The 15,859-nt window shown below is 43.7% G+C and overlaps 1 protein-coding gene across 4 annotated transcripts in view; it reads right to left on the bottom strand.

Annotated features, from left to right (window-relative positions):
* The window catches only part of sema6cb (semaphorin 6Cb), a 79,760-nt gene that overhangs the window by 14,614 nt on the left and 49,287 nt on the right, over window positions 1–15,859 (bottom strand). For all 4 annotated transcript variants that reach the window (XM_084709508.1, XM_084709502.1, XM_084709494.1 and 1 more), the window contains 14 exons: window positions 14,279–14,480; window positions 12,597–12,711; window positions 12,288–12,345; window positions 10,643–10,699; window positions 10,230–10,331; window positions 7,730–7,820; window positions 7,335–7,457; window positions 7,047–7,135; window positions 6,680–6,897; window positions 6,428–6,559; window positions 6,034–6,189; window positions 5,269–5,442; window positions 4,942–5,079; window positions 2,744–2,824 (listed from right to left, as the gene is read on the bottom strand). In XM_084709508.1, the coding sequence (XP_084565634.1) occupies window positions 2,744–2,824; window positions 4,942–5,079; window positions 5,269–5,442; window positions 6,034–6,189; window positions 6,428–6,559; window positions 6,680–6,897; window positions 7,047–7,135; window positions 7,335–7,457; window positions 7,730–7,820; window positions 10,230–10,331; window positions 10,643–10,699; window positions 12,288–12,345; window positions 12,597–12,711; window positions 14,279–14,420 (1,676 nt within the window). In that variant the 5' untranslated portion in view covers window positions 14,421–14,480. The remainder of the gene's footprint in view (window positions 1–2,743; window positions 2,825–4,941; window positions 5,080–5,268; window positions 5,443–6,033; window positions 6,190–6,427; window positions 6,560–6,679; window positions 6,898–7,046; window positions 7,136–7,334; window positions 7,458–7,729; window positions 7,821–10,229; window positions 10,332–10,642; window positions 10,700–12,287; window positions 12,346–12,596; window positions 12,712–14,278; window positions 14,481–15,859) is intronic.

The following is a 15,859-nucleotide window of genomic DNA, read 5'->3' as shown; positions in this document are numbered from 1 at the left end:
GAAGAGTTGAAATACTGTATCTTTGTGGCAGTGGGATTCCGTGGGGGACAGTGAAAGAAAATGTGACAGGAGGAATACAAGGAACAAATAAAAAAAATCTCATGTACTGTAACTTTTTTCTTATGGTGGAAAAATTCTGTGGGTAAGGAGGTAGAGAGAACACAGTAAAACACCGATGGCAGTTTGCTAAAATACAATAAGGATATGTGGGTTCAGCAGTGCTAAACAATAGCTATAGGTAGTCTACATTTTTCAGTGATGTAGCTTTTATATAGTGTTTTAAACGATATACAGTTCCCATTGCATTATACTATTTGTTTTTCACCTGAGTCAATCACAAATCAAAGACGAAAAGGCAGCCAGAAACATCCCACGGTGAATAATGAGATTCTTTAGATGCGTAGTGAAGCGACTGCCCCGTCAATGAAGCGGAACGCAACATGAGTGACAGTGATAGGTCTACAGGACGTATCGACTGTGGCGACGATCAAAGCAAATGTTCATATCAAAGTTCATAGATGTCGACTCAAAAGGCGTTCAGGAAACCCACCAGAGACAACACACAAACCCACATCCACACGCAAGTTGACTTTACAGCCGACATTAACATGACGTTTAAAGGAGTGAGTACAGGATCAGTGAGCAAATCAAGACACAAAGAAGGGAGAGGATGCTGGTGTAATAGGCAGGTGGAACAGAACAAATATGGAATAATAACTTCAATTATCTTTCCGTGTTTGGCAGTGTGCAGACAAACAGATGACAAATTGTGTGCCTGGTTAATGTGTTTGTGTGTTTTTGGTTTTGTGTGTGCCAAAACTATGTGACCAGTGTTAACATTTGACTTTGTACCCTCTTAACACAAATGAAAGACTGAAAAAGAGAGGAGGGTAGTATAGGGAGCATGACTGCGGATGGCCTGCATGGCATACCTCCTCCCTGATAAAGAGAGTATGAAAGAAGGAGAGAGACAGAGAGAGGGGGAAACTGAAAACACTTTTCCTCTAGCACAACAAAAAGTATGCCACCTTTGGAGGTAGAGAGTGGGGAAAAAGAGAACGATGGGATTTCTGTTGTTTTTTTTAGTCCAGCCCCATTACAAGGTTTATGAGCTGCTGCATTTGGAGCCATGGTCATGCTTTGGTTCTGACTATTTCACACCATTTCACCCCCTTTTCTCCTAAACCTCCTCTCTCCGTGAGTTGATGGTAATGGCTCTATGTAGATTATTTTACCAATCTCTTACGTCCTACTCTATTGCTTTGCTTTATGGTGATGTGCACCCCATCTAAACCATCTAAAAATGAAGCCTGGGTGAGATTTTGATTAACTGACTGCCATGCACACCCTGCCCACACCCATACACTCTTGGATACACACACACACACACGCACACACATTCCAAAAGCCTAGAAAGATGGCCTGACCCACAAGGAAAAAAAAAACAATTCAACCATTTATCACCCATCAAAATAATCGATTAGATGCAGTAAATTTGAGGACCATTCCTGGACAACAGCTGAGTTGCCGGCCTCTACCCACACATTTATTTTACGGGCCATGTTTGGAGAAGCAAAAATCTCAGCATGTGATGTAGGGGCATGTAGTATATCAGAGCAACACATACAGCTATGTCACCAAGTGTCTGGAGGCAACATAAGAGGAGAAATAATACCTTTTACAACCTACTGCACTGGCCTCCCTCCCTCTGTCACTCCCCTCTATCCCTTTCTCGGTTTGGCAGACAGTGAGGTACACCCAACGTGATTGAAACCCATACAGCTGAACATTATTTTCGATTCCATGCAACAGGGCAGAGAGAGAAAGATGGAGGGGTGGTGGAGGGCGGGGGTGGGGCGGGAGGAAGGGGTGGCAGAATGGGATTGATTGGCCTTTTGCTTGCGTGCACACATGCACATTGGCACACCGCTCTCGCTGCTGCCACGACTGGTCGATAGCTTTAAGTGTCAAATGGCTCCTTTCCAGTTCATGAGAATGTATAAGTAAATTACATTTTGGTTCTCCCTTCTCTCCCTGCAAGTGATGCTAAGAGCCCTCCGAATCCCCTACCCTCAAAAAACATTCACAATTTAATTTCCCAGTGATTGGACACGTGATGCATGTCTCCCACTTCTAAATAAACAAGATGGATTTTGTAGTAGAGAGATAGAGTTGACACATCCATTTTTTTGTGGGGTTCAGCGGCATATATTCATCAATCTGACAATGCAGTCAAGTCAAACTTGAAATTAGGTATTGATTATTGAAAGCGTACATGAAAGTGGATTATACAGAAATGAGGTAAACAGCTAAAGTGGTTTCATACAGACGTTGCATGTTTGCGGCATGATTGGTGCCAAAGACAGAACAGAACTCCAGGGTACAGACCCCCAGGGTCACACAGATCTTCCAGAATTTTGGGACAAGATGTGATAAATGGTACAGTCCAATACATACATTTTTACTTTTCAACAAAACAGTTGCAAACTCTAAACCTACAAGGTATCAACTAGAAAGTAGTTGGAACTAGAAAATGAACATGCCCTGAAAAAGTAGCTTAGGAGTTTTCTTTTGCATTTTTAAAACTCAAGTGGAAAACCCAACATTTTATTTCTCAGAGTCATCAAATGCAAAAATACCAACATACGTTTGAAAAACTAAGAATAAGGAACAAAAATCAAACTAAAATTAGGTCTAAATCTCACTGTTTGTTTGAGCATGTGCATGTATAAAAGAGACTCACTTTAGTCCAGGCGCCACCATAACACAGGTCCCTGATGACCTCATCCACACACAGTAAGGGTCCCGTGAGGACAGACAGCTCCTAGAGAACAGACAGACAGGCAGAAAGTGTGACAACACTGTCACACACTAGATGGCAACTTGGTTCTGCCACTCATCAAATAACCATACAATGTGTTGGAACAGCCTGCAAGATATAACAGCTGTTCCAACACAATACATATGGATATGAGTAGATTTCACAAGACAATTACATTTATTGTAGAAAATACAGCATAATGGGCCCAATCTTTCTGGTTAAGATAAATTAAAAGTCTCCAGCCAAAAAAAAGTAGGAAAAAAGTAGGAAAGGAAATAAATTAAATTGATGGCATTTCTTGGTTACATTTACATTTATGCATTTAGCAGACGCTTTTATCCAAAGCGACTTCCAAGAGAGAGGTTTACAAGTTTGTGCTAGCTACCTTCCTTAGCTCAAAGGTTACCCTTTTGAAAACTCAGAAGCGCAGTGCGTCAAGAGAGAGATGGCTAATAGCTGCTGTAGCGTAGTTTTACAGTTGTTGGTCAGTTCAGTTTGCCTTTGTGGACAGCCGTGCTTCAACTGCCCACCCAGGTTCTCAGATTGACAGAGACTTTCTGGGACATGGTGATATAGTCAAGTTGACACGATGGAGGGGCAGGACTCCTGGGACAAGGGACTATGGGCGGTGAGAAGTCAGTCATTCCCAGCATGGTTAGTACAACAAACACACAGCAAACTGTAGACTAAAGGTACTGTACAGGTAACTTGGGACTTGTTATGTAGGGTGAGGGCCTAATAACCTAAGGTTTGTACCCTCGTCTGTGAAGCAGACTGGAAACATACATCTCTCTTCGTCAGCATATGATGAAGATAAAAGTGGTGCTACCCTCAAGCACTGTGGGACCACCATGTGCTAGTACATGCAGGACCCCACTGTCCCATAACGCCTAAGAGCATGACTTCTTGGCATTGTTTAACTGGGAGTCACCTGTCTACAGAGTAAAAGAAGGTTAGGATTTGTCTGCTATTTATGCCTTAAAAAAAACTTGTAAAGTGTATGGAATGTAGTCCTTTTTTAAATGCAGAGGAAGAATACACTTTCATAATTTTCCTTAGTGTGACTAAATGGGTTGAATGCTGCTTTGTAGATCTACTTGTACTGTACTGCTTTTTGAATGAGGTCTTCCTTTGACCTGCTTCGCAATATTTTCCATCAAATGTCTATTTCACACAATGCCTTGCTGTCGTCATTCATAACACTGCAATTCTCTGAAATCCAATAGCGGGAGCTAGAGTGATAGAAAACCTACTTTTTCTTTTGTGATAAATATCGAGGCTACACTGCAAAAAGTGAAAAGGGGGGGGGTGAGGGAAAGATAGACCAAATCTCATTTAGTCCTAGACAGATGGGGCCACGTGGAGGAGAAGGAAATGGAGCTGACACCTGACCCCTTGCAAGGCAGGATGGGGCTTACGGGGCCTCCTAATCCCTGGATGAGGTGCGCTGCGGTTCTTTCTGAAAGCACAACAGGCGAAGGCTCCGTAAGCCCTCTAAAAGTGAGACAGGCCCTATCTGCTTTCTCCACTCCTCTCCTTGGGCTTGAAAACACAGGCCTGCACTTGGCTCTCGCCCAATCAGCTGGTTCCAATTTGTGCGTAAATGTTGTGAGTACTTCTCGAGGCCCCGCAATGAGGCTTTAGCATGCTATGGGGGGGTTTGGCGTCCCAGTTTGAATTTGATACAAATCTTTTCAATTTTTTCTTCTTCTCTGGATTGAAGGACGATGAGGGAAGGGGTTACTGGGGATAGAATTCCTCACAACCCCAAAATAGAACATGAGATGGGAGAGTGTGTTGGCTTGGACAAAAGCTTGCCTGACAATCTGCAAGAGACCTCGACTCCACTGAAATTATATTGGAATCATTATCATTAACTCTGTTAAACTGTATGTGTTTTCAATTACGTACAGATAACCAACAAGGTGAAAAGGACAAACAGATGTGAATGGATTAAAGTATCTCGAGGCTGCAAGATTGTATTTATTAACCCCTACAGCATCAGAGTTTAGCCCGGTGCTACAGTGACAAAAACCGAATGACGTAATTCCACTACAGCAATATTCCAGTGTTAGAGCTAACAGGAATAGTAACAGCTCTCTGAACAGGGTGACACTCACGTCTTGCAGGAGCCGTAGTCGGAGCAGCGACTGAGAGGCACGCGGATCACACAGCCGGAGAAGGCCACAAACAAGGCGTGGTGATCCCTGTCGAGCTCCAATCCCAGGACTCGTCTGTCCTCGCCACGAATGTTACACCTACACACGAGAAGAAGAAAAATTACATCAAAACACGGGGGATGGATGGAAGCGATAAGCAGAAACTGTTGACAAGTCACAAGTAAACCATTTTTGCAAGTTCGCAAATTGACAAGCTTGGTACGGCGTTACTGAGATTCAGAGATGCAGGCAGTCCTGTGGTACGTTAAATCAAGATACAGTACTGACTTGGTGGGATTATAGACATCAACATCCTCCAGTAGCTGTGTGCCAAAGGACGCGTTGGAATGGGTGCTGGCCAAGATCTTCAGCACCCGGCCATTCTCCGACCCCAGAAATACAACGGTATGATTCTTGTAAGGTCCTGCAGATGTATCCACGGCTATCTGGGTCAACTTGAACCTGGAGGGTAAATAATGAAAACATGATCACAAATACACACCTGTGATGTTTATAGAACACACCGACAAAGCAACTGCAGACTTAATAAGTCAATAATTAAGCGTGGGAAGATATGGATAAGCAATGTGATGGCGTTTTCCAGAATACAGCATTTGCAGTAAAACCCAGTTAGTTTGTCAAATCTGCTCTGTAAAGACACTGGCGCTAATACACCAGAATGACTTGTGTTCAGTCAACTGGGGGAAGCTTTGTGGCAGATGTAGTGCCTGAAGTAGGCAGATGTGAGCCCACATGCCCCGCCGCCTCTTCGCAGTACGGAACACGCGTCAGAACTCTGGGCTTTTCAACGTGAGCTTCACAGCAGGTGGCACAGCAAGGGGGCCTGTCAGACACACACCTCTCACATGGATCCAACACTCCCCCATTGCTTAGATGGCTGGATTAACAGATGAGATCTTCCATATCGATTTTCAAAAATCCCATTCTGAATCGTCCTTCCTTTTATTGCACACGTTGGTTTCCCTCTCCAGTGTAAATCTAGTGTTTTACATCCATCCACTCACCCATCCTATTGATCAACCCAACCCCTACCTGCTGGTGGTGCGGGTGAAGCAGGGGCGATCGTTGACAGAGGGCACAGCCTCATCCATGAGGGGATACGACTTGATGAAGGTCAACGTGTCATCAGGAAAGGTGGTAGAGGACTTGTAAGCTGCAGCAGATCCGTCACCTGCACAGCAGCCTGGCCTGTCGAAGCACAAAGGAAAGGCAGAGACAGTTGAGATTCAAACTCCATGAGACAGATGCACCCCGGTGAAAAGACTGCAGCTGTTCATTCCCGATGGCAAAGCATGAGTGAGCGTCAATATTTTGCTTCACTAAATAATAAAAGATGACATTAACACACTCCCTTGTAAACCTTCAATAAACAATTGATATTGTATAGTTTGACAATGTCCGTCTCCCAATGAGTTGACTGCCTTACCGGGGCGTGGGCACCTGCTCCTCGGGCACGGGCGTCCAGGCGGACTCACTGGTCCTCTGCTCCTTGAACTTCCCACTGAAGGACTTCTCAATGTCATCCATGTAGAAAGCACACACGGCTGAGCCAGTGATACTGAGAAGCACACGTACAGAGGTTGCACACTTCATTTGGGTTGCCACAGTGTCCACTCAATGGAAATGAGGTATTTTACATGTTCATCACAGCAAAATGAGCTAAGCTGGTGTGACTCACCTGTTGGCTTGAGTGGTAAAGACCCCCAGCACGGCTGGACGATGGTTGATCTGTAGCACGTTAGTCAGTGACTGCAGAACATCAAAGTAGAAGAAGGAGTCACCCGGAACCGAGCAGTTGAGCCGCGCTTTTAGAAAAGAGGTCCAGTAACGTTCGAGAACCCGTGGAGAACCTCCGTTGTCGTTCTTACAAACACGGGCCACTCTGGAGAACACAACCTTGAGAAAATAGAAAATGAGTATTTAATTATTTGAGATTGTGTTTTATGATTTAATCTTAATTGTTGTTTTGTGATAGTAGTAAAGATACATTGTACAACTATACATCTTCCTTGTTTTAACTCATTTACATGGACATTTATTATCACCTTGCCAAGCGTGGTGTACTCTACGGCTATCTCGCTGAAGAAGAAGTACACATAGTTCCCGTACTCAATGGCATGGAGAAAATGTGGCTCTGAGGAAACAAATGGTGACTTCTGAAACCTTAACGTGAAACTACAGTACTTGTTATTCACAACAACAATTTTCCAGTAGTAAAGGGGTTTTACTGGAAGCAACCCAAATAAGGTTCCTCACAAACTGAATTACTAAAATACCAAAATGTGTTCTGTGGGTGAAATCTATTGATTCCCATGACAGATATAGGGTCTTACCTCGAAGCCATTTGGAGTCATACTTCACAGTACGAAGCACCGGACTGCTTTCTCCAAGACTACGGTAAATCACAGCATCACTGGCCAAAAAGTCTGTCATGGTGGCTGAATAGAAATCTCCACCTAAAAAGGCGAAACCAAAAATGTGCTCATTAGAAAGAAAATACTCCCCAGTTTTCACATAACCAGCATAAGCCCATTATCTCTGTGTGTGTATTTTTGTCCATCCTAACCTATTTTTAACCTGTAAGGCAGAGTGGAATAGAAGCCACAGTGAGCCACACTCGGCCATTTGAACTTTGTCTAAATGTCACTGGAAAATTGGGAGGATTGACCGCAGGTTAAGTTATGTTCACGCCCAGATGACAAGTTCCTCTGTCCAGAGTTGTACTTACCGGCAAAGAGGCCTACGTTTGACTGGCGTGACTCAAATGGACAACGTGCCTGGCCCACAACCTCCTCCCCATCCTGCTCCAGTGTTGACATCTGGATAAAAGAAGACATGGAGCTCTTAGAAACAAGCAATTTGAATGAAAGTAACACTAACTCAATATAAAACAATGCTACAGTGTTTCCTCTATGTAGATTTTGCCGGGAGGGTATAACTTATGTTGTCACTTCATCTAAGTGTGTTATTGTATTAGTATATAGTTCTTGCTAATTTAAATTAAGTTAACTGGTGATTTTCGTTGTTTGTATTCTTCACCTGCTAGTTAAATTGCACATGGTTGATTTGATAGCGATTGCTGAACGCCCTTGCTCACGTTTGTATTTTAGGTGCATTATTATGCTGAAGTAGTTACACTGCATAAAGATCACGTAATTAATAGCGGGGTTTCTTGTTATTATTTTCTACAGAATGCTTAGCCTATATGTCAAGATCAAATTAAGCAGACAGTGTACATGTGCTTTAGAGTGGCATACCTTAATCTTAAAGGCTAAGCTACAGACCATTTACAAGAAGTTGTTACTTCAATCATTAATTGGCAGCATTTATGCCATTTACAACAGAAGTACTATGCAATGACTCTCTTCTGTAACAATTGGATTTGCGTGGAAGTTTACGCGATTGAGGTTGTCATGGTCTATTCACAACAAAACCAAGAGGTGGGCATTGATGCAGTTTAAAAATTGTGCTCTTCACCCATCACGAGGTGGTACAGATTAGTTAGCAGATCAGTCAAATATAAAGGTAATTGTCGGTAACCGTTTAGTCTTGGCGGCTACGAGGATATACGCTCCTGACATACACACTGACCACAGATCTTTCGCAGCTATTTTTGCCTTCACAGTTAACAAGGTCATAAACCTAGCCTCAGACAATGAGTGTGAATCTCACTGGGTTGGTGGGGGAACGAGGGGGCAAAACATGACCCCTGGGGGGAAGTCATACAAAGCCATGCTCCGGTGAACAGCTGCCTTCACACAAGTGGTGACAGCCAGTTAACATGTAGGTCTGTGTACACTGCTATGTGACTTGTTCCAATTAAGTGGGCATGTCAAGATGAATTGGTTATTGTTATGATCCAAATGCAATATTATTATTATACTATTATTTAGAGTAATGTATTTAAGGAAAGGAGGTCCTACTTATGTGCCACTGATCCACTTTACTTCACCTTACATTTACTCAAAATCAGAGAATCAGATGGCTGAGCGGTGAGGGAGTCGGGCTAGTAATCAGAAGGTTGCCGGATCGATTTCCCGCCATGCCAAATGACGTTGCGTCCTTGGGCAAGCCACTTCACCCTACTTGCCTCGGGGGGAATGTCCCTGTACTTACTGTAAGTCGCTCTGGATAAGAGTGTCTGCTAAATGACTAAATGTAAAATAAATGTCTGGGTTGGAGGTTAGACTTCCCATGTCAAGTAAACCACCTGCTTGGTGCATACAACCTCTGACTTGGGTCCAGCTGTCTCAGATTACTAGTTAAAAGGCCAAGTGGGGTTATAGGGTATATTCAATGGAAAACACACCCCTGTGCAAAATAAAACATCTTAATCCACCCACGTTCTTCCACCCAACATTCTCCTGATCCCACCGCAGCCCTGTCTTTTCACAGACACGCCATGACATAATTTACGTTTTCCTCACACTCTTCCCAGTTTTCCGGGCAGTTGCCTTCCCCATCTCTCCCTGAGCAAGAGGGACCAGGACACGAAGATGGGGGAACAATCTGTTCAGCAGAAAATGTAAATCAACGACTTCTATAGGGAATCCGTAGTGGAGAGAGAGTAGAGCCTCGGTCTGTGCACGGATCTCGACGACTCCCCGCTGACTTCTTTCTCGCTGGCTGAGATTTACACACTGTAGAACGTTATGTCCCTGAATCCTCCAGAATAGCACCATGTGAGTCATGGTGGATGACTGTGAAGTCATCTATTAAACTCAACCAGACTGATGAATTGCATTTAGCCCCCAAACAGATCCCAGACTTTAAAAAATAGTCTATATGTGTACCGTTACTGCGACTTTATCAACATTTTCCCCGGTGTATGTTTTCAATTAGTGGTTAGTTTCTTTTTGCACCTTTTGCAGTACTAATCATTTTAACAGTCGAATAGGCCTGCAGACTCACTGGCATTGAGCTGTTTCATGGAAAAGAAATCCTGGCAGGATTTTCTCTTGCATTCCCCTTCTTGACTTTCTCTTCCATCTCCCTTGTCTTCCTCCTCCCCCCACTCTCACATGCATTTAAATCTAACGATTGCCTTCAGACGAGTCTGTATTGTAAATATATTGCTTTTCCTGATCAAATTCTACTGTAGATACTGATCCTGTCATCAACAATTACACGTTTTTCATTGTTCCACAATTTAAACAGCTTTGTCAAGTGTTTGTGTGCCTGAGTTTGTGTTCACAGATGTTTCTGGCCGGCACACATCTGCATCCTACCTTGTAGTTGCGGCAGGTGGGGTTGAAGGCGTTGGTTCCGCAAGCAAACAGAGTCTCGTCATTGCGCGGCACCAACACTTTGATGTAGTTGTAGCACTCATCCTGTCAAAGACACAGCTGGGTTTCAAGGAACAGCATTGACTACTGTCACTCCAGCTGCAGTTTGGCTGCAGAGCTTAAACATGAGGCTACGCAAGCTGACACACAAACTCATATTTCAGTCATTATCATAATCCCTATGCTGATCCCCATGGTTTCACAGCAGCTTTGGGAGGCTAAGGCTATGCCAAACCCAGTGTCTGTGTCTACAGATACCTGTAGCGCTGAGTTTGATAAGAAATCTGCACAATAGTTTAGTGCCACTGTCTTGTTTTGCCGGGGAGGGAGGGAGAGGTGAAAAGAGAAATACTCACGCTGTTTTTCCCCCTCACTGTGCATTTCTCCACATCCTTTGTCTTCCAAGTCAATTTCTGAAAACCACAGACAACCAACTGTCAGCTTGAGGACACTTTCTGTTGTTGCTCACAATCACTGAAGTGCTATTAGGAGACAGCTGTGATGAAAATCTCATTAACTTCAATAAAACACCGGAAAAAAACAAACAGACAAACATCTAAAGCGCTTTGGGAGGTGTGCCTAGCTTCATCAGTGTAAAGACATCTAAAGACTTCTGTCACTGAACAATAAACATCACCCATACAATATCGCTAGAACTAGGGTTCCGCCCATACATATCTAGCATGATGACACACACAAAGCATCAAATACTGATTCATCACTGCAACTTTGTGAACATGTCTAGGCAGTGTATTAGTGAGTTGCTATCCCTGGTACTCTTCTTCTCATCTCCTGGCAGTGGCCACCCAATGTGGCTCCACTGGTGGCGGTAATGGGAACAGATCCATCAACATGTTAACAAGGTCGCCCAGATGAAGATTTAATGCACTGTCCACCCGATCTGATCCACTGTCGTTTGAGCCGACGTGATTTACTGTCCATCGCCATGGGAGCTACAAACCAATCAAGACTGGGAGGACACGGGACACGAGCACAACTGGGCACGCTCAGGCACGATAGAGCAAAGGTTATCCCCTCATGACCAAAAGGGGGATGAGAAATAGTATCTCCCCCAGTCCTCAAGTCTTGCTTCTCTTCAAATATCTTGGTTGGATGGGCGTCAGCACTATATTAATAATGTTGCTACTAAGTACTCTTGGGCAAGTTAAATGAGCTTACTTAAATCATTGCTCATGTGCATGAAGCCCTCTGATATCTCGAGTGGAGATGGTTCTGGTGAGGGTGCTGTTTTGGAATTAGGTTAAAGAAAACCAATAGGGATCGATGCAGCAGGGACTGAGGCACACTAATGATCTCAGGGAAGTAGATCAAGAAGCATGGAGAAGCGAGTATTAAACAGCCGGGTGTTGCCAGGGTGAGGGCTGAAGTCGGATGTGAAGGTCTCTGGCTTTCTTCATAGTTGATAAGCAAGTCGCTGTTCTGTGGACATGCTCAATCTTAGGTTTCTGTTACACAATTTACAGTGAGGCCAGACTGTGGTTCAGGCACATCATGCTTCTCATTTCCTTACACTGGAATCAAAACAAATCAATAGCTTGCTTCTTCTTGACACTGAGTGAGGTCCTTCTTGGAATGGAACCCGCTACCCTGCAACAAATCTAAATACAATGGGGATCCAGCCTTGTGCCATGAAGGGCTTTTTACTTAAGTGCAATCATGTTTGACAAATTAGACTTGGATGGGAGTGATAGCCCTTCAAAAGCCAAGAGTAAACTATTGTTGGACATCTTTCTGAAGTATGTCTGGATATTGCTAAGGCTGGATAAGATGAAAGAAATGCAATATTTCTAGACAAACATTTCAAAAGATGCTTCAAACAAAAGCAGGTTTTGTTTGTCATCTAAAGGAGTGCCAGGGAGCGCAAAAAAGGATGTTGTCTACACTAAATCACTGTAGCCAAAAACACGTCTCATTGTGAAGTACTGCAGAAAGATAAAATCTTCAAATATTATATTTAAATCAAGTAATTGGCATTTTTACCTGTTGTGGGAAAATATTCTCAGAGGATGTGGCGAGATTTATAGCAAAAACATTGTCTCTGCAAAAAAAAGAGAAATTGGGATTAACAATGTATTTCTCATCTGAACAAACTATCCTTTTTGCATCAACAAAAATGTATTTAACCACCAAACTAATTCCCCTAGATTAAATTTTATTAATTAGGTTGAAAACTGAAAAATTTAGATGAAAGAGGACGGCTATATTTTGTATAATATGAAAGGTACGACATAAGCATTAGTTGTCGAGTAAACCAGAGGTAATATGATAGTGTGAGACAAGTGGACCAACCTGGCTGCAATATAAAGCATGTGGTTGATCCGGAGCATCCTTTGGAAGTCCAAGCCCAGTCGAACGGTGTCATTGTCCGACATTAGGCCTTGAAAGCTGGGGTATAAGTAGGAGTCTGTGTGGGGAGGTGAGAAAAAGAAAACCATTAGCTTCATTAATTTATGACTCAACCAATTGCACCAGACGCTATAAAAATCAAGTATGTGATTCCATTGGAAATTGAGTGTATTCAGGCACACAAAAAGAGACAATTTGAGGACAATGGGATAGAGAGACAAAGAGGGAGGGAGAGAGACTGATTTTACATTGCGTTTTTATTACACCACACTTTCAACGTTTTTATTTTCTCCTTATTTCTTCTCCTTCGCACCTACCACACTAATACTAATCACATGGATTTCACTGAATATGGATGTTAATCCTAAATTACTGTAGATTGACAAAATAAAAGATCTGCAACAAAAGGATGTCCGGGGTTGATTTTGATCTAACTAGAAAAGGCAGCTAGACCAAGACTAGCTCCGCTTTAATTGTTCTCCCATCTGACCATGTTGCTGGTACTGTATTAGCAGGCCTTCTGAAAACACAGCACTAAAACATACTATCGTTGCAGGAACCCTCTTTTTCCCTTAACCAACCTGACCGTGTAAAGATTAAAAATGTTGATGGCTGGCTGAACAACAAAACCCTGACACCCAACCCCCCCCCCCCCACACACACACACATCCCACCTTGCCCGACCCAACATCAACAGCCTCCTATACCTTTAATTACACAGCACTTTTACTTCCTTTTAAAGTGTTTTTTTTTTTTTTTTTGGTGTGTGCCTAACAACCTTTAACCCAGTTCCCTCCAATTAGATGGAGCGAGAGAGATTTCTGGGACGAGTCTTTGGATGTATTACCATACATAATGGACATCCCGCAGAGTTGTGAGGGCTTGTGACGTGCTGTCACCTGCAGGAACCTGGGTGACAAATGGCTCTCATTACACCTGGGAGGGAGCTCCACATATAGGACTATTAGCGTGGCTATTTCTGCTAATGGCCATGTTACACTCCTCCAGATAGATCAATTACAGTGTGTGGGGCCATAGTCTCAGTCACCTCTTAAATCAATTATGGGACCAGTGCATTTACCACAAGGACCTCCTCCACAGACCTCCACATTGATTTGGTGCCACAGATGGGTACTCAACGTGGTCCAAAATGACTGTGCAATGAATGTCACTGAAGTCAATAGTCTTCATGTCCAATATTATTAGTGTGTAACTTTTAGACTCGACTCTGAACTTGATAATAGTATACTTTAACCAACTGCCCACATGCAGTACTCTTGACAGAAGACGAGTACAAAGAATGTTCTGACCAAGAAAGGTGCTATATTGCTTGTCTACATTCCCATGCATCCACTCCCATGCATCCACTCCCATGCATCCACTCCCATGCATCCACTCCCATGCATCCACTCCCATGCATCCACTCCCATGCATCCACTCCCATGCATCCACTCCCATGCATCCACTCCCATGCATCCACTCCCATGCATCCACTCCCATGCATCCACTCCCATGCATCCACTCCCATGCATCCACTCCCATGCATCCACTCCCATGCATCCACTCCCATGCATCCACTCCTGGACAAAAAATAACGATAGCAACACAATACATCTGTCGCTTACACTCTCTCCCCACGATGCTGATTGGTTCCAAGTCCTGGGGGAAGGGTGTGGCTCCCCAGGACAGCTGAGGTAATACGGCAGCGAGGGAGAGAGCCAGTAGTGCCACCAGAAGGGGCCGAGGCGACCCGTTTACCAGCCTCATGTTGGCAGGAGTTCCGAAGCCTCACCAAAAGTGCATGACCAGCAGCAGGGACGGCACCACCTATCAGAGATAAAAACAAATGCATGTACATTTCAGGAAATATGCAGAATACAAGTTGAAATGTAGAACACTGTAAAATGTACATAATGGAGGATCATGATGCCCACAGGTGTCATGGTATCACATTTATTATAATCATAGTGTTATGTTAGTCTTACTTGTGATACCAAGCCAGTGTACCCATGCCTATACCTAGCTGAGATAAATGATGGGTGAAAAGCGGTGTGTTTGAATGCAGGCAAGGGATACAATTAGAGAGCGAGAGAGAGCTAGGGAACTGGACGCCACACCTTCCTCATTGACTCCCACTCTTCAGCCTTTCACAGGTGACTTAACCCAATTAACCAATTTTCACACTGGGGAATGCACCTCAGTCTGGCTACTATGACACGCGGCCTTAGGGGAAGTCTTCAAGTACCAATGTTTAACAGGAGAAGCAAAAAATAAATAAATAAATCAGACTTTAAAAACTCTTCTGTCAAAAGGTTGTATGGCATCCTGGAGCTCTGAATTATTAATAGCTCAGGTAGCTATGCGTCAAACTGGAATTGTCTAGAAATGCTAATTAGCACATCTGTTTCGCGACCGGGGTGAAAGACAGCAACAGATGGATGGCACTGGGATTAGTTCGAGCAAAATTCTGAAAAGCTGTGACCTGTGTTTGGAGCCAACTTAACAGGGGCGGAGTGTCCTCTAAGGTTTACTTCTCAGCCATTTCAGGTTCAAGTACTTTGCGAGGGGAGTCGAGCGCTCCAGTTTTAATGGTCGCCGGAAACAAAGTCAACACAGATAGCACCCGCCATCAATATTGATAACAGCTCCTCATTCGGATTCAGAGGCATTGGCTGCAGTTAGCGATGAGGTCGTGCGATGATCATACGCCATAAATCGAAAGGGGGGGGGGGGGGGGAAGTGTCTGTTCCTGTTTACTTCATGAATTACAGCCTCTTGCGTGTCCTGCCTGGGCGATATAAGAGGACCTTATGGCTGATGGATGGGACTCACGCACCGATACAGAATTTGAGCTCCAAGGATAACCTGCTTGCTTGAACAAACAGGATAAGTTCCTGCTGGGCCACAGCCAACCGCAGGTTTCCTAAAAGCCATGGATGACTAAGCTGACCTCCATCTATTCGCCATCATTATCCAAGTCTTCGAGGGAACCCTGGGGCTTTATACATGCTTGAAATAAACTGGAAAACATCTTGACAAAGTTGCAGTTATAATATGCTAAATAGATTCAAATGGTGTACACTGGATGCTCACATTCCTTGACCTATGATCCAAATATGCATATAGCAACAATTAAAAAACATATAGACGTAGCGGTCAACGCCTGAAGGAATGGAGTGAGGCCACCGACGTATCGACGAGAACAG

Source organism: Hypomesus nipponensis, chromosome 2, assembly GCF_054491055.1.
Source record: "Hypomesus nipponensis isolate SF chromosome 2, ASM5449105v1, whole genome shotgun sequence".
NCBI classification, from domain to species: domain Eukaryota; kingdom Metazoa; phylum Chordata; class Actinopteri; order Osmeriformes; family Osmeridae; genus Hypomesus; species Hypomesus nipponensis.
Note: the sequence above shows the minus strand (reverse complement) of the source record. Positions and strands in the feature narration are given on the sequence as shown.